This window comes from Marmota marmota, unplaced genomic scaffold (assembly GCF_001458135.2).
Source record: "Marmota marmota marmota unplaced genomic scaffold, marMar, whole genome shotgun sequence".
NCBI classification, from domain to species: domain Eukaryota; kingdom Metazoa; phylum Chordata; class Mammalia; order Rodentia; family Sciuridae; genus Marmota; species Marmota marmota.
Window position 1 is genome coordinate 13,604,411 of NW_025999913.1, and position 19,034 is coordinate 13,623,444.

At 39.2% G+C, this 19,034-nt stretch overlaps 1 protein-coding gene across 4 annotated transcripts in view; it reads left to right on the forward strand.

Moving 5' to 3' along the window:
• The window catches only part of Rnf144b (ring finger protein 144B), a 158,118-nt gene that overhangs the window by 119,259 nt on the left and 19,825 nt on the right, over positions 1–19,034 (forward strand). For all 4 annotated transcript variants that reach the window (XM_048799838.1, XM_048799839.1, XM_015494062.2 and 1 more), the window contains one exon: positions 8,345–8,405. In XM_048799838.1, coding sequence (XP_048655795.1) covers positions 8,345–8,405 — 61 coding nt within the window. The remainder of the gene's footprint in view (positions 1–8,344; positions 8,406–19,034) is intronic.

Genomic DNA, 19,034 nt, shown 5'->3' on the forward strand with positions numbered 1-19,034 from the left:
TATTTCTGCGTAAAGCGGGTTCCCTTTGTCTTGTCTGCCATTTATATTATGGTATATGATTCCTCATTATTTATTGTCTTATAAAAGGTGCTTAAGTGTGACATCTCTCCACCTTGAAAGGACACTAGGAATTGAAGCTCTTTGCTCTGCACGCTTTCCTGCCCAGGTCTAGTTACCCTCCTTGGCTTTAATCCCTGTGCCTGCCTTCCAAATTGGCTCTGCGTCTTCGTATTTCTCTCTCAGGAGTAAGCCTACTAGTGAAGCATTTAATGTCCAGTTCAAACCCTGTTCATGCAGGAAACAGTAGAAAATGGCAGCTTCCTCGCCATGCCTTCCCTCTCCATGTCCTGCAAGCTGCTGAGAGATAGTGACTCAGGACGACTTGTGGCCAGAGGTGAACCCTGTGGGAGCCAGAGAAAAGTAAAACTTTCCTTCATTGCATCATCGGGTATTTTCAGCTGTTGCTCTGCAGGGCTTTTCCAATGTACTTCATCCAAGAACCTTGTCCAACATGGAATTTTGAAGGCAGGACACAGATTGTCTGTTCTGATAGCAGTACTTCAAGCAGAGCTCTTGCTTGAAGTTAGCAGCCCTGTTAAAAAAAGGCAGCATCCGATTTGAGCAGTTTCCTTACTGTGTCATGCAAGTAGCACACCCTGTCTTGCTGGAGAGCCTGGGCGGTGTGAAGTCAGAGTGGCGAGTACTTAACCTGTCTGAATGGTGCCTACCGTTCTGTGGCCTGAGAAATTGAACTCCTTCCAACTGCCAGCTGGCCTGGAGGGCAGGAAGAGCTTCTCGCTCACCAATCCCCCTCCAAGTCCTGGGGCCCTGAGCAACCAGCCTGCCTTTTACTGCTCCCGCCACCGCCTGCACCGGAGGAAGGGTGGAGACAGCTGCCCTTGCCAAGAACAGGCTTAGGATTTCTATAGAAAGGGATTTAGAAGGTGGCACTCTGGAGGCCCGAGGAGGGGGAGGAGTGGAGAGCTAAGGAACTGGAAGCTACATTTGCAAAATAAGTAGTTTTTTCTTAGAATGCACATTTATTTAGGGTGACTGAAAAGGCTGCGAGGGTTACAGGATCCAAGTGTCCCCCCCAAGACCCCCAGCATGGCCTGCCCTGGCTAGCCACCTTTGGTTCTCCTTCCTCCTGTTATCATGGTGGGAAGCTGGAGCAGGGGCCGGGGAGGAGCCAGGTGAGCGAGAATATTCCTGTTACTGTGGTTTGAGGATCTGAATGTAGGAAGGAATCGAGTTTGTCTAGAATAACCTTTATGGCATGCCGTGAGACATGTCGGCCAAAGAAAAGTTCAACTTTGGGGATGGCAGGAGACAAAGGAATCTGCCAAACCAGAGTTCAGGGACATTTGTTGAGAATCCCAGCTAAATATTTTCAAGAACATATGTAAGACTCCATTTTGAGATGTATTTAAAACTGCATGTAAGTGGAGAATAAGGTTTCTAAGATTCTTCGAAAACTAAAGGCAGATACTCTATAGGAACACTCAGCAGGACAGGCTGAGTGTGTCCCGTGGAGCTACAGTGTGTCCCGTAGGTGAGTGGAGGGGGAGAGCAGGAGGTGGTGGGGACCAGTGACGCTGGGTGACGTGATACTCGGGGCTTCTGCTGACCATATGAAGCAGCAGGGGGCTGTGCCAATCCCTGGCCCTGGACTCCAGTTCTCGCCTGTCTTTCCCTCCGCAGTGGACTTGGCACCCTCTTTCCAATCAAGGTCTCATTTGTAGTATTAGGTGAGTTTTATTCGGGTGAATGTGCCGTTTTTCTTCTATGTTAGGAGGAACAGTTTTTATTTCCTAGGTTGAGATAGGACATATTCCTAGTTTCTGCCCTAGTGTGTTAGATGCTGGCGTCTAAGGCAAGTCCCCAGATGCACCTTTATCATGGTCTACGTTCAACTTGGTGTTTTTTTGTTTTGTTTTTAACCTTTTAAAAGCAACTGTAGCAGAAGAATAATTTAAAGGGCCAAACCTAAGGAACATCTTGGCTTCTTTTACCTTCTGTCTTGACTTTACATACTCTGGTGAGCAGTGTTTCCCTAGCCTATCCCTAACTTCTGTTTTAATCATTTCATCCCCTTAACTGAGAATTGGTGTCCACCCCTAAAAAGCAACATACAGTTCTTCTGGGGTCATGCACTACTTTCAGCTCCACTGCACCTGAGGAGAGCAGGCTCCACTGTCTGTCCCCCTTTCCCTCCCTCTTCTTTTCATGTGTGTGTGTGTGTGTGTGTGTGTGTGTGTGTGTGTATGTTGCAGTAGGTGGTGTTCATTCAGAGGTTATGGTTGTAGTTAATAACACTAATAAGGAAGGGTGTGTCTTGCTTCTCATTTCTTCCCAGTTGCAGCTGTTAGAGATACCAGTCAGCGTATGTCTAGTGGTTACAGCACACACACACACACACACACACACACACACCTGTGCAGACCTACACTGTCTCCACAGATTATGGTCTGCTCTGAGTGGAATGAAGAAGCAGAAACTCAGCCAAGTAGAGACTGGGTGTTTAATAAAATGTCCCCAGGTCAATTTTTACCAGGAAAATTTAAACAAAACAGAACAAAAAAACCCCACCAATACAGGCAGTTAGAAGCTTTTTGTTGTTACTGTCCTGATAGTATTGCCCTTGTTTAATTAAAATGAATCTGAAGTTATTTTATCTTTGAATTAAAGTTTTTTTTTTCTTTTTGGAAGAATTTCTAGGATCATGATGAGAAGGTGAAATGTTTTCTACACTTGGATAAGGGAGAGAAATTTGTTAAACAGTTATATCAGCACAAATTTCAAAAGAGTAGCAAAAATAATTTTAATTTAAGACCTTTTAGTAGTTGATCTGAGGGAAGTGGTCTCTTGATAGCTCAGAAGATACTTCTCTTTGTTACTTCTGCTAAAATACAGGTCTGGTTAGTAATGGATTAGAATCCACTGAATAAAATAAGTATCAGTAAAGCATATAGTGACTTAAAAATGAACAAGCAAATAAACGGAGAAGAGACAGCTTTTCCTACAGTGGAATCTTTTAAAATTGATAAGTTAAATTTTATTTATTATTAAATTATTTATTTATTCTAATTTGTTCCACATGATGGCAGAATGCAATTCATTTCATATTACACACATAGAGCACAATTGTTCAAGTCACTGATTGTACACAAGGTATTTTCACAGCATTCATGTCTTCATATGTGACCTAGGGTAATGATGTCTAACTCATTCCACCATCATTCCTACCCCTTTGCCCCCTCCCTTCCCCTCTCTCCCCTTTGCCCTATCTAAAGTTACTCTATTCCTCCCATGTCCCCCACCATTGCCACTATGAGTCTGCATCCTCATATCAAAGAAAACATTCGGTCTTTGGTTTGGGGGGATTGGCTTGCTTCACTTAGCATTATATTCTCCAACTTCATCCATTTACCTGCAAATGTCATGATTTTATTCTCTTTTAATGCTGAGTAATGTTCCATTGTGTATGTATACCAAAGTTTTCCTATCTATTCATCTACTGAAGGGCATCTAGGTTAGTTCCATAATTTAGCTATTGTGAATTGTGCTGCTATAAACATTGATGTGGCTGTGTCCCTGTAGGATGATGTTTTTAAGTCCTTTGGGTATAAACCAAGGAGTGGGATATCTGGGTCAAATGGTGATTCCATTCCAATAAGTTAAATTTATTTTTAACTGGTGCCGTAGCATACCAGACTTTTTTGCTCCTATCTAACCCAACAGCAGAATTCTAATCACCAAATATTGAATGAATGGTGGAAACTGAAAAATCATCATTAAGCAAATATTACATTAACATTTTTGGGGAAGAATAAATTGCCACTAGAAACTAAAATTAGCGGGTGAACTTGTGATGAGAAACAGAATTTGAATCAAGTATCCCCCCGCAGTAAATTATTATTATAATTTCTTGTTGCCTTAGCATCCATTGTGAATACAAATTGGACTTTCTCATACCAGAAAGAAGGTTTAGTCACCCTGACACAATAGGATTCTAGCTCTACATCTCCTCTCAGTTCCTCAATGTGGTCCTTCCAGAAATCTCCTGTATATAGCTTCCTCCTGATAACCACCTCCCTGTGGGACAGCTAGATGCAGCCTATTTGAATAGCCATAGTGGTGCACCACTGCACCCAGCTCTGCCTGCTTTCTTTAAATCCACCAGTCAAAACTCTTCATGTGAAACCTGTTTTGATAATGCCCTGGCCCCAGTGAAGGTGTCTTCCCATGGGTCCCTCTCTCTCCCTGTCCTCTGTGTGTATCTTCCCATCATGCTTGTGTCCCCCACCACCCAGGACCTATAAGTAATAAACTATCTCCATCTCTGTCCTTGTATCTTAAAGATCTTAAGTTAAAACACCCCCTACAGGATACTTATGAATTACAAAGGGTGGAGAAACCTGGCCTCAACCTAGTTAGGATGTTGACATCACAGTCCTGAACCATGTCCTCATGTGCCTCCTGATGGCTCCAAGATCATACTTGGCATTCTTGTAAAAATACACAACTCCTTTAATCATGAGAAAGCATCAGACAAGTCCAAATGGAAGAATATCATACAAATAACTGACCTGGGCTTTTCGGACATGTCAGGTCTTCATAAACTAAAGAGGTGTCACAGAAGGCAAGGGAGATACTGCATCTAGGTACAAGGATTGGATCCTGGACTGAAAAAAGACGTTACTGGGCCTGCTGATGATTTAATTGTACATATCAATGTAAATTTTATTATTTCCGTAGGTATGGTTATATAAGGTGTGCTCTCTAGGGGAAGTTGGAATGACATTTAGGTACTCTACAAATTTTGCAACTTTTTATGAATCTAAAATTATTTCAAAATAAAAAGTTAAAAAAAAAGATGTTCTAGTGTGATTTTGGATGATTTGGTCTTTCTTTGTTGGTAGAAACAGGATAAGGGTATACTATAAGACACTTTTTTTTTTTTTTTGGTGGTGCCGGGGATTGAACTCAGGGCCTTTTTGCGTGCAAGCCAAGCACTCTACCAATTGAGCTATATCTCCATTCCTACAAGACACTTCTTTGTAATCTTATTTATTATTATCTTATTTATTATTCTCTAGTCTTATCTAGTCTGATTTTTTGAGGGTATTTGTGAATACCCTCAAAAAATTGATTCTAACCCTTTACCTGCAGCCCGATTGAGTCTTCAATATCATTCTAATAGGGTTATTTCAACCTTATAATTGTAGAAATGGAGACTTTGAACAATAGCTTCAAATGGCAGTGGAACTATGAATTCAATACTTTGCATCATCTGCTATCTTTAAATAGCTCCAGCTTTTCCTTATCTAAAGCCACAAGTGTGATAGAAGTATTTTAGAAAATTAGTCCTAATCTGAAAAATCCAACTGATGACAAGATCCCGGTATAAATTCTTTCTCCATCCTGTGTGTGGGCAATTTCAGTTCCTTAAGCACAACCCCTGTCTCTTTGGCATGGCCAGGCATCATGCAGTGCTTTGCCCATAGCAGACTATCACCTAGCTATGGAGAAGATGCAAGTTTACACAACAGAGAGAAGGGTGTGTTCTGGGCATTACCATTATTCCCAAAGGATGAAATAGTGAGCCATGGTAGAAATAACTTTTCATGATCACAGATTGTAATGGAAAATTTGATTTACCTTATTAAGGTTTTATTCCATATGAACCTTTGAGTTAGGAAATAATAAAGGAGATTCAAAGTAGAGGAAGAGGCCAAAAAATTAAAGATGTATGACTTTCCCATTGGCAGTAATAAGAACTTTGATGAAATTTATGTTTGTAAACATCCATTCCTACTGTTGGTGATTTTTTTACTGCATTAATTTCTGTTGTTTTTCTCATTGGCATTTCATTTGTGTCTGAAACATTTTTTTAGTTAGCTTTTTCACTGCTGTGACTAAATAATCCAACAAGAACGATTGTGGAGGAGGAAAAGTTTATTTGAAGGCTTACAGTTTCAGAGGTCTCAGCCCATAGAGAGCTGGCTCCATTCCTCGGGGCTCTAGGTACAGCAGAACATCATGGCGGAACAGTGGAGCAGAGGGAAGCGGGTCACGTGATGATCAGGAAGCAGAGCAAGGTCTCCACTTGCCAGATACAAAATATGTACCCCAAAGGCACACCCCCAATGGCCCACTTCCTCCAGCCATACCTTATCCGCCTTCAGCTACCACTTAGTCCCATGAGTTGATTAATTCACTAATAGGGTTAAGACTGTCATAGACCAATGCTCTCTCCTCTAAACCTTCTTGTATTGTCTCACACATGAGCCTTTGGGGGACACCTCACAGTCAAACTATATAAAATATCTTCAATTTGCCTGTGTCTCATAAACTGCATTTGACCCAACTGTTATCTAAGTTGCTCATCATTGAAAAATGAAAATTTTTAGGGGTTGACTTTGAAGGACTTAAGGAAGTTCTTTACCAGTTCACAAACTACTTTAGATGGAGGTGAGTGGGGAATAGGACTGTCCATAGAATCAATGGCTTCAAATAGCTGAGGCTTGTTGATCATGGAATGTGACAGAGGTCTCTTGGACCCAGATGATATCATCCCCAAAACAACTTGTTACAAAAGTTAAAGTCAGTAGCAATTGGTTCTTTATACAAAGATCAATGACAAAGTCAGAAAGTGGACTCCAATTCTTTAGTGTCTCCTGCCATTTCACTTACTGCACCTTCTATCTCCAATTCCAAGTTTTATTTGAGAACTTTCATCTTTCAGGAAGGATTTTTGGGTGGTATTATAACAAATGAACAAAGGTGGTTTTCAACATAATGAAAGTCCAATTAAAAAGAACTGTGACAAAATAGATATCACATAAAATTCACCCTAACATTTTTACAAGAATTACTAAGGAGTGTTTGTTTAAGGTACCAAATGGGAATATACCATACTTTGTCCCCAGTTGGAGAAAGAAAAATTAGAAAAAAAATGTTCATAATTAATTAAATTTGTTTTACCCTACTTCACTTGGAATAGTGGAGATAGAACTGAGTTGTGGTTCTTCACACGTTTTAATTAAAAACTTAGTTTGTTCATTTGCAAAATAAACAAATTGAAATTATTTCTGTGAGGGGAATGATTAGATTTCTAATGCATTTCTAAATGTATTATATGTTTTTAGATGTAATTTTAGCTGCATTATCTTATTCTGGTTTTCTCAAAGCTGACTTCCTTTAGTTAGTTGAAAGAATTTCCATCCAGATACATTTTATATCAAAAACACTTATAAAAATGTGTGTGCATACATGGCATGTATGTGTGTATATGTGCATGTGTATGTGTATGTATATATTTGTGTATAATTTAGAGGAATCGTCACGACTGTCCTGTATTGCTGATGTCTGGAAGGCTAATAGCAAATTCTTTTATTTTCTCAGCTATAAATCTTTTAAGAAACGTTAGTATACTTGTATCTTGACGTCAATGGAATTAATATTTTTAGAATGCCACTCTAAGAGTGGTTAGCTTTTCCTGCATAGGCCTTTGAAATACAATTTAAAATAATTAATCTGAAATGTCACTTGGTTAGGTATGAATCATTGTTCACTGGTAAAATTCACTGTACATCTGAAATGGAAATAGACGTCTAGCCATAAGCAGTACCTTAGGCATTTCTTTGTCTCCAGGGTCTGGGATGTCAGTGTGTGGTGACTAAGGGCTCCATGAGTGATTTTTGTCAGGAATAATTTTTTGTTGTTGTTTGGAAGATACTGTTTCCTAGGTGACAAATGCTGTTTTTATAATTCCTGAGGCACTGTCAACCTGACCTTAGCTTTTAAGGGTCCAAAGCTAGAACCAGTATTTTTTTTTTTTTTAAAGTTACATTATGGTTCTACATAATGGTGGGGATTCACTGTGACGTATTCATACATGTACATAACATGGTTGGATCCATTTCCTTCCCCCAGTACCTTCCCCTTCCCCTCCCCCTCCCGTTTCCTCAGCACCACTGGTCTAAAACTATAATCTTTTTGAATTTTTGTAACTGAATGTAGAAAGAAAGCAGCATCATTCATATATATAGACAAATAATTTGGGAAGTCCAAATAAATTTTGGTTGTCTGCTCTTAGTTATGCTGCTAGTTCATTTCATAATTGAAGCCTTGACAGTGTGTCCTAGCTGTGCTAGGAGACGAGGATTATTTGAGAATTGCTGCAGGTGTGTCTGCGTGAACAGTGTCGAGAAAAAGAAGTTTGCAAACACTGGTACAGGGAGAAAATCGTAGGCAAAGCCAGGAAGAGAAATCATAAATGGCTGCTAACTCCAGGGCCTGCAGTGATTCAATCTCACCTCTCCCATATCTCTGTTTTCAGATTGCCTGTTTGGTACCTGTGGATCAGTTTCAGCTTTATCAGAGGTTAAAATTTGAACGAGGTATGCATTCTTCTCCTTATCCTGATGGGGAATGTAGCTTTCCATTGTGTCGGTTTTTTTTTAACGCCCTCCACTGTGGAAGATTAAAGCTGCCAACGGCTCCAAAAGGAGAAAACTGTAATTGCAACATAAAATCTCAACTCTCAGCCACAGTCAGGGGAGAACAAATGCAGATGAGCAGGAAATAGAACTTTCCGTATGTTGGTTGTTTTGTATTTTCAATTTGGCTTATGTGAGAAAGGTGTTGCAAAAGTTGAATCATTTCATAACAGTGGTAATACAAGTGAAGCAACTCTCAAGATGGATTGTATCACCAGTTTCCTGCTCTCAGAGATCACTTCAGAACACTAGTCAGCCCAGACCTTTTTTTTTTTTTTTTTGGTACCAAGGATTGAATGGGGGTCAGGGCGGGGCTTAACCATGGAGCTACATTTCCAGTCCATTTGTATATTTTATTTCGAGACAGGGTCTCAGAAATTGCTTAGGGCCTCACTAAATTGTTGAGGCTGATCTTGAATTTTCAATCCTCCTGCCTTAGCCTCCTGAGCTGCTGGAATACAGGTGTGTACCACCACGCCCAGCCAGCCCAAACATTTTTATCGCTCCTTATAATAGTCATTGGTTATTCTTTTGATACTACTTTTGTAATCATAGTGAAACTAAGAGAGTTTGGTTGTGTCTTCCTAATGCAATTTACAATATTGGACTAATTTTCTTTCATATATTTGGGTCTGGGGTAATTTATACAGGGTTTTTTTTTTTTTTTACTTATATGGCCTCATTTTATTGGTACGAATTCTATTTTTGCTCCTTTTGGCCTCTGATAGGTATTTTTTAGGAGCCCATTCCCTTTGCTACACCCTAAAATAGTCTTGAACTAAAGGGCCTATTTTTTTTTTAAGAGAGAAAGAGAGAGAGAGAGAGAGAGAATTTTAATATTTATTTTTAGGTATCGGCAGACACAACATCTTTGTTGGTATGTGGTGCTGAGGATCAAACCTGGGCCGCTCGCATGCCAGGCGAGCGCGCTACCACTTGAGCCACATCCCCAGCCCAAGGGCCTATTTTTTAGTATCTGAGAATTTGGAGAAAAATTGTTTCTCTCAGCACTCACAGGACTGGTATGGTTTCACAGCGTATATAAAAAAATTTCTGTAATCTAGTATGAATAGAAGTTTTCTGATTCTAACTTTTTAATCAGTATTAATAAAATCTAGAGATGGGGGTGGGGGAAAATGTACATGTATCTGTCATTTGCAATTGGTTTGATCAACACAATTACTTTTATCTCATTCAATTTTTATAACTATCTTGCAGGTAATTCTTTTTATGCTTTACTAGTGCATTATAGTTCTATGCAATAGTTGGGTTCATTTGGACAGAATCGTCCATGCATGGAATTCACTCCACTCCACTTTCCCCTTCCTCCCTCCTCCTGTTCCCTTTCTTCTATTCTGCTGGTCTTCCTTCAACTCCTTTATTTATTTATTTTTAATTGGTGCTTTACAGATACGTATAAAGGTGGAATTCATTACGGTATATTTATACATGGAAGATAATTCTTGCAGGAGGAGGAGAAAGAAAACCAGACAGTGTGAAGAGGGCTATTGAAGGAAGACTTGCAGGGGATACTGGGAAGATGGCATTCACTGCCTTGGACCAAGATCTGGCTTGGTCTTAGGGACTGAGAACACTGGGTTATTTATTTATTTTTAGCAAGCTAATAACAGATGTATCTCTGTGGGTGGATCACCTAACTCATATAGCTGATACATTAAAGCTGAATTTACAAAAAAAAATATATTAAACTAGATTGTTTGAAGTTCAGCCAGCATGGCAGGTACATTGTTACTGTAAAGAGTCAGTGGGAAGCCAGGAAACAGAACTTTGTTGCACATGAAATCCAAACAAGAATGAATTGAAGGTTTAAGGGACTAAGCTGTCCCATGGGTCTATGTGGATTCTGAGCTCACCGGAGCAATTACCACTGGCTGTAGTTTGTACCCCCACACGTGCTGATCAGATTGAGCATTGTTACCCCAGATACTTACTTTTTTGGTATGACAGTTGAGGATCATAAGGTCCTCAAATGTGTGCCCTACTACTCTCCCACTTGCTTGTTCTGTGGATGACTGTGGGGGGTGGTAGGTGCCACTGAAGCACCTACCATCAGAGACCCCCCTGTCGTATTTGTAACATATAAGCTTCTCCAGCCTCCACCCCCCACACAATTGATCTTCTCTTCCTGTCAGAAAGATTTTTATACAGGATATCAGCAAAAACTTCTACAGAGGGCATTGTGGTTTGTTTTTGTTTTAGTCAGCTTTTTCGCTGCTGTGAATAAAGAACCCACCCAGAACAACTGTAAGGAGGAAATGTTTATAGGGGCTCATGGTTTCAGAGGTCTGAGTCCATAGAAGGCTGGCTCCATTCTTCAGGGCTTGAGGTGAGGCAAAACATCATGGCGGAAGAATGTGGTGGAGCACATATCATGAGCAGAAAGCAGAGAAAGAGACCCTCCAGGTACAAAATATATACCCCACAGTCACGCCCCCAGTGAACCACTTCCTCCAGCCACACCCACCGGCCCACAGTTACCACTGAGCCCCATCAGGGATTGATTCACTGATTAGATCAAGGCTATAGTCCAATCACTTCTCTTCCAAACCTTCTTGCATCGGCTCACACGTGAGCTTTTAGGGGACAGCACATCTAAAGCATAACAGGTTTATAGCTTCCTCTTTTTTATAAATGCCAGGTTTGCAAAATAAAGAAAAAATATCTCTTCTGTGTAGTCTAAAAAATGGAACAAAAAGCCCTTGTCATGTAAACCTTCAAACCCCTCCTCCTACTAGGTATAAAGTTCAAAGAATTTCCAGACTTGTGGTCCAGCGAACTTTTAGGCGATAACTCCTCTGGACCCTGCAGTCAATAAGCCTTCTTCCTGAAAATTCCTTGGGCATCGAGCCTTACCTGTCCTACCTCTCCATGATGTGAGGGCTCCTACCTGCAGAAGGGCTAGAGTTGGGCTGGATTTTCTGGCTGCTCCTTCGTGGTGAGACGGGACTTTGCAGCCTCTCAGTTGTCTCTGGGACCTGGTGTGGTCTGTTTGTAGCAGTCGCTCTCCTCTCCCACGACCACCCACTGCCTCAGCAGTCCACAGCAGGCCTTATTCCTGATTGTTTACATATGAGGGGGACTTGTTTATTAGCTCAGATGCCTCTTTTTGTAATTAGACAAACTCTAAGAATACCTGGAATTAAAACTTTCTGTGGTTTGTTCTCACTGAAGAGTGTAAAGTTTTGATTGATTTAAAAAATACTGGCTAAGACCTGAATACAGTTGCTCATCAGCTTCTCTGCTTACGGGCAGGGTACTTAAAATTACTTCTACACCTTAGTTTCCTCATCTGGTTTCCTGATCTCTGGTGGGTGGATTACGTAACTCATATAGCTGATACATTAAAGCTGAATTTACAAAAAAATATCTTAAACTAGATGGTTTGAAGTTCAGCCAGCATGATAGTTACATTTTTACTCTATAAAGATTCAGTGGGAAGCCAGGAAACAGAACGTTGTTGCACATGAAATCGAAACAAGAATGAATTGTAGGTTTAATGGATGAAGCTGTCCCATAGGTCTATGGCTGAATTAATATTCTATTGTATGTTTATACCACATTTTGTTTATCCATTTATTCATTGATAGACAATGGAGTTATTTCTACCTTTGGCTATTGTGAATCATACTATTATAAACATTGGTGGATAAGTATCTGCTCTAGTTCCTATTTTCAAATCTTTTGGGTATTACCTAGGAATGAAAATGTTGAATTATATGGTAATTCTGTGTTTAGTTTTTGAGGAACTACCAAACTGTAAAACCATACAAATATAAGTTTAATATAAGCGTGCTATTTTAAAGTATTAAAGTATGGAAAATTTGACTCAACACTTCATTTTATAATAAAAGGAAATTGAGACCCAGAAACATTGTACTCTTAGATGATTTTAGAAGTCATTTTGTAATCACGTAATAATTCATTATCACCCATTACAAATAATTACTATTGGAAAATAGGAATTCCAAGTAAGAATACGTTTAATATAATGAACAGCTACATATGAAATTCACTTGATGGGATAATCTTTATCTAAATTATATACCTAACTTTTACCTAATAGATTTCCTGTCAATCTCCAATTCAACCCCCTTCCCTTTTTTTGAGGTATTGCATTTTATTTATTTATTTTTATTTGTTCTACTTAGTTGTACATGACAACAAAATACATTTCAATTCATCGTACACAAATGGAGCACAACATTTTAATTCTCTGGTTGTACACAGTGTAGAGATGCACCATTTGTGCAATCATATATGTACCTAGGGTAATGATGTCCATCTCATTCCACCATCATTCCTACCCTCATAACCCCTCCCCACCCTATCCTTTGCCCAATCCAAAGTTCCTCCATTCTTCCCTTGCCCCCCACTCCATCATAGATCAGCATCCACTAGTCAGAGAAAACATTTGGCCTTTAGTTTTTTGGGTTTCGCTTACTTTGATTAGCCTAATATTCTCCAACTCCATCCATCTACCTGCAAATGTCATGATTTTATTCTCTTTTAATGGTGAGTAATATTACATTGTGTATATATACCACAATTTCTTTATTCATTCATCTATTGATGGGCATCTAGATTGGTTCCACAATTTAGCTATTGTGAGTTCAGCTGCTATAAACATTGGTGTGGCTATGTCACTATAATATGCTAATTTTAAGACTTTGGGGTATGGATCAAGGAGTGGGATAGCTGGTTCAAATATTGGTTTCATTCCAAGTTTTCCAAGGAATCTCCATACTGCTTTCCAAAATGTTTGCACCAATTTGCAGTCCCACCAGCAACATATGAGTATACTCTTTTTCTCACATCCTCTCCAACATTTATTATTGCTTGTATTCTTGATAGCTGACATTCTGACTGGAGTGAGATGACATCTTAGAGTAGTTTTGATTTGCATTTCTCTAATTACTAAAGATATTGAACACTTTTTCATATATTTGTTGATTGCTTATATATTTTCTTCTGAGAAGTGTCTGTTCAATTCCTTAGCCCATTTATTTATTTATTTATTTTAGGGTGTTAAGCTTTTTGAGTTCTTTATATATCCTAGAGATTAGTGCTCTATCTGATGTATGTGTGGTAAAAATTTGCTCCCATACTGTATGCTCTCTCTTCACCTCAATGATTGTTTCTTTTGCTGAGAAGAAGCTTTTTAATTTGAGTCCATTTCATTTATTGATTCTTAATTTTATTTCTTGCACTTTAGGAGTCTTGTTAATGAAGTCGAGGCCTAATCCAACATACGGAAGATTTGGGCCTACTTTTTCTTCTATTTGGTGCAGGGCCTTTGATTTAATTCCTAGGTCCTTGATCCACTTTGAGTTGAGTTTTGTGCATGGTGAGAGATGGAGGTTTAATTTCATTTTGCTACATATGGATTTCCAGTTTTCCCAGCACCATTAGTTGAAAAAGCTATACTTTCTCCATTGTATGTTTTTGGCGCCTTTGTCTAGTATGAGATAACTGTATTTACGTGGGTTTGTCTCTTTTTTGTGAACCTCTAGTCTGTACCATGGTCTACATGTCTATTTTGCTTTCAATACCATGCTGTTTTTGTTACTATTGCTCTATAGTATAGTTTAAGGTCTGGTATTGTGAGGCCTCCTGCTTCACTTTTCTTGCCAAGAATTGCTTTGGCTATTCAGGTTCTCTTATTTTTCCAAATGAATTTTGTGGTTGTTTTTTCTAGTTCTATAAAGAGTGTCATTGAGATTTTAATAGGAATTGCATTAAATCTGTATAACAGTTTTGTTAGTATGGCCATTTTGACAATATTAAGTCTGTCTATTCCAAGAACATGGGAGATCTTTCCATCTTCTAAGTTCTTCTTCAGTTTTCTTCTGTAGTGTTCTATAGTTTTCATTGTAGACATCTTTCACCTCTTTTGTTAGGTTGATTCCCAAGTACTTTATATTTTTTGAGGCTATTTTGAATAGGGAAATTTTCATAATCTCTTTTTCAGTGAATTTATCACTTTTGTATAGAAATGCATTTGATTTATGGGTATTGATTTTATATCCTGATACTTTGCTGAATTCATTTAACACCAATAATTTTACACCAAATTATTCCATGAAGTAGAAAAGGAGAGAATCCTTCCAAACTTATTCTATGAGGCGAGCATCACGCTGATACTAAAACCAGAAAAAGACACATCAAAGAAAGAAAACTTCAGACCAATATACCTGATGGACATAGATGCAAAAATTCTCAATAAAATCCAGGCCAATCACATATAAAAACATTTTTAAAAAGATAGTGCACCATGATCAAGTGGGGTTCATCCCAGGGATACAAGGTTGGTTCAACATACAGGAATCAATTAATGTAATATATCACATCAATAGACTTAAATACAAGAATCGTATGATTATCTTAATAAATGCTGAAAAAGCATTTGATAAAATACAGCACCTCTTCATGTTCAAAACACTAGAAAAACCAGGAATAGTTGGATCATACATCAACAATGTAAAAGCTATCAATGCTAAGCCCAAGGCCAACATCATTCTAAATGGAGAAAAATTGGAAGCATTCCCTCCAAAAACTGGAACAAGACAGGGATGCCCTCTTTCACCATTTCTATTTAACATAGTCCTTGAAATTCTAGTCAGAGCAATCAGACAGATGAAAGAAATTAAAGGGATATGTATAGGAAAAAAAGAATTCAAACTATTACTATTGACATGATTCTATATTTAGAAGCTCAAAAAAATTCTGTCAGAAGACTTCCAGAACTAATAAATGAATTCAGCAAAGTAGCAGGATATAAAATCAAACCCTTTATCAGCTGGGTAACTTTATGGTCTATTTCATGAAGATATCTGCCGCAGTCTGGCTGGGCACAAAATCATGAGCCACTCACAGCCTTGTAGATTCAAACAGCAAGTCTTTATTCCCTACCTCTCACCGGCACTCTACAAGCACATTCTGGGGCAATCCCACCTCCACTCGGCTCTGCATCCCAAATACTCTCCGAATCCCTCCAGAACTCAAGGGGCGGGCGCCTGAGGCAGCAGGATACGCCCTATTCCCAACAGGAATCACCTTAAACCTGGAACCGCCCTAAACCCTGATACGCCCTAAACCCGGATCTGCCCTGGTGCTTGAGCAGGGTCACCTTACTCAAACATTCATGCAATGTCACTGCAAATGACCTGGGTCCAAGGCAAGCCCGTTTCCACAATGGAGAGTCCTCCCTCTAAGCAACATGGGGTAGGCTGACAAGGAAACTGCCATGCGTCATTCCTACTTGGCTATGGCTCTCAGCAGATATCGTAGAATTGTTTCTAAGGGGATCTTGGGGTGCATTAAATATACAATTGATGGTTAATCAGTATTTTCTTTGGTTCTCAAATCTCAAGTTTCATTGGCTGTGTGAGGCAGAATTGTTGAAATTATTACTGTGGAAAAATGTAAAATCAGATTAAATGAAGTCCTGTTTCTTAGTTTTAAAAATTATTCTTAGTTTTGTTCAACTCCTGTTGCCAACCAAGTTCTTTTCTCATTATTGGTTTGTTGTCCCATGTGTATATTTTTCTCTGCTCTGTTACGTGTTTGATTAACTTGTCTTTTATGTCTTTGTCTTTATGTAAGTCTCCATGGAGAAAAAATATATTGAATAGGAAAAGAAGAACTTTTTCAGGAAAAATTCCACCACTGCTTACATAAAACAGAGAAACACCCATTGACGTTAGTTGGTTGTTCTCTTCATTTTCCTTTCAACTGCAAGTTTTCCATTGGCTACCGCTTCCCTTTCTGTGTCAGTCTTTCAATATTAACAAAGGACAGAGGATGGTAATTTCTGCATGTGTTAACCATCACTGTTTTCTTTGGTTCTCAAAGCACATGCCTATTGATTAACGTTAGAATTGTGTTTTTCTCTTGTTTATAGAATGTGCTTTTTAAAAAGTAGTTTCCCCCGCCCAGCCTTTAGCAAATTGGGTGAAGAGTATTAATCTCTAAGATGAACATGGTGGCAGACACCTATAATCCCAGCTACCTGGGAGACTAAGGCAGGAGGATCACAAGAGGAGGATCCCCAGGAGGCCAGGGAGACCCTGTCTCAAAATAAAATTTAAAAATCTTGGGTGATAGAGTGCTTGCCTAGCAGGCACAAGACAGTGCACGGTTCAATTCCCAGGACCAATTAAAAAAAAAAAGATTATCCATATATAGTTCATATGCACTCTCTTATTTTGGAGAACCTTGTTTAGCTTAATGTAACTACAAGTTGCTTTAGTTACTCAATAAGTCAAGGTGTCTGTCCTTGGACATCTGTTGTACTCCCATAGAGTGAGCAGGAGCACTGTAAACAGGATGGAGTGCCGTATTGTTCTCCTTCATAAAGAAATGAAGCAAAACAGGAATGTGTTTTCCTGTTGTTATTTATTAATCCCACCATATGCACTCATGCATTCAATCGGTGCTTATTTGTGTACTCTGTCCTGTGTCAGGCACAGTTCCAGAAGCTTCTGGAAGCTATGGGTCCATCTTTTTAGAAAGCCCTCCTGTTCAATGCATTCTCTGCAAGCCTTCATTTTGAGTTTTCCTATTTATGATGTTGCTTTTCCAGTTCCATCCACCCTTTTGTATTTATCGTTGGTGAAATCTTCCTCCCCGTCTTTTGTATCTGATCACTAGGGTTTATCTCATCAGAACTCCCTAAGTGGTTGTTTGGTTCCTTTTTAGTGTTTTTTTCCTCTTTTTAAGACTGTGAAACTTAATGACTTTATCATCTGCCAGTTTTATGTGCTCACACCTCCCATCTCTCATTAGTCACCTTCCTTTTCATAGTCTGTATTCACAAGCCCATTCCTAGCAGCTGTGTGTGTGTGTGTGTGTGTGTGTGTTGATCCCACACTTCTGGTCTTTTGTGGTAAACGGGTGACTCAGTACAGAGCTTCCTTCCTATACGGCTCTGTGCTTTCAGACGATAACACTTTCTCCTCAGCTTTAGGTGTCAGCTGGTTCTTTCTTGTTGATTGGTTTTAAATCTAAACCGGCACCCTCTCAATATTTCAGCTTCCTTCTGAAAAGGAAGGCATTCTCCAGACAGACACTCCCAGCAGGTAGGGTGCAGTTTTTAAACATGACTTGAAGGAGAGGCATGTGTTGAGTTTGCTCCTCCCTGTGTGGATTTCTATCTTCTGATATTGGGGATAATGTGGAACTATCCTAGGGTTGTTGAAGAAAATAAATTGGTCTGTCACAGGATGCAGTAAATTATTATTGCCATTAGTTGTTATTATTTTTTATTATGTATGTTAGTCAGCTTTTCATTGGCGTGACCAAAATACATGACAAGAACAACTTAGAGGAGGACAAGGTTATTTGGGGATCATGGCTTCAGAGGTTCAGTCCATGGTAGGCCGACTCCATTGCCTGGCTGAGGTGAAGCAGGACATTGTGGAAGGGTGTGACACAGGAAAGCTGTCAGCTCATGGCAAGGGCGGGGGAAAGCAGGGACAAAAGATAATCCCAAGGGCACATCTCCACTGACCTACTTCCTGCAACCATGTCTCCCCTGCCTACAGTTACCACACAGTAATCCATTGAAATTATTAACCCATCAAATGGATTAATCCAGTGATTAAGTCATAGCTATCATGCTCTAATCTTTTCACCTCTGAACATTGTCCCATTGCCTAGGAGCTTTTCTGGGGGCATACCTCATAGCCAAACCAAACTTTATTCATGATTATTGCTACCAGATATTTTTCCCAGTTTTTCACACTGAACTAAGAAAGCATTTTCCAGAATCCAGGCTACACTTTGGACTGAGCATATAGCACAATAATGTCACTCCTTCTGTTACCTTTTTTAGCATGTTTTTATCCTCAGTGCCCTGAATTCTAGGGTTGTGAGGAAACTTGACAATGAGTAACGATTCCATAAATCACCTGTCTTACCAGTTTTCTTTAAGGCGAGTTAACTTCTCTCTAAGCATGAATCCCACCATCTCTAACCACTTGCAAGGGTGTCATGACTTGCTGAGATAGGCATCTAACATGGCCACTTTAAAAGAAAAAGTTCCTTTTAGTGATAGAAGTTAAAGCTTATTTAATAATGGGATTTTTTTTTTTTTTTTTGCATAGACAGTGGTATTCTAGGTGTAAAAACAAGCACTATCTGATCATATGCTCACTCACTAAACCTGAGTTATACAAACGCCTAATTTCTGAAGGCCTTACTACAACAGTGGTAGACTAGATAACATTAAAGTTTGTTTGGAGGGGGACGGCTGGAGTTGTGGCTCAGTGGTAGAGCACTCACCTAGTTCATGTGAGGCCCTGGGTTCCATCCTCAGCACCATATAAAAATAAGTGAGTAAAATAAAGGTATTTTGTCCAACTACAACAAAAGAATAAATATTAAAAAAAAAATGTTTCCAAGTTTGAAAATCTGTGGTTCTTTTCAAATATCTTGAGAGCAACTATCTTGAGACCTCTGATGATGGTCACCACTGTTGGAATATATTTACTATAGCAGATGTTAATTTTG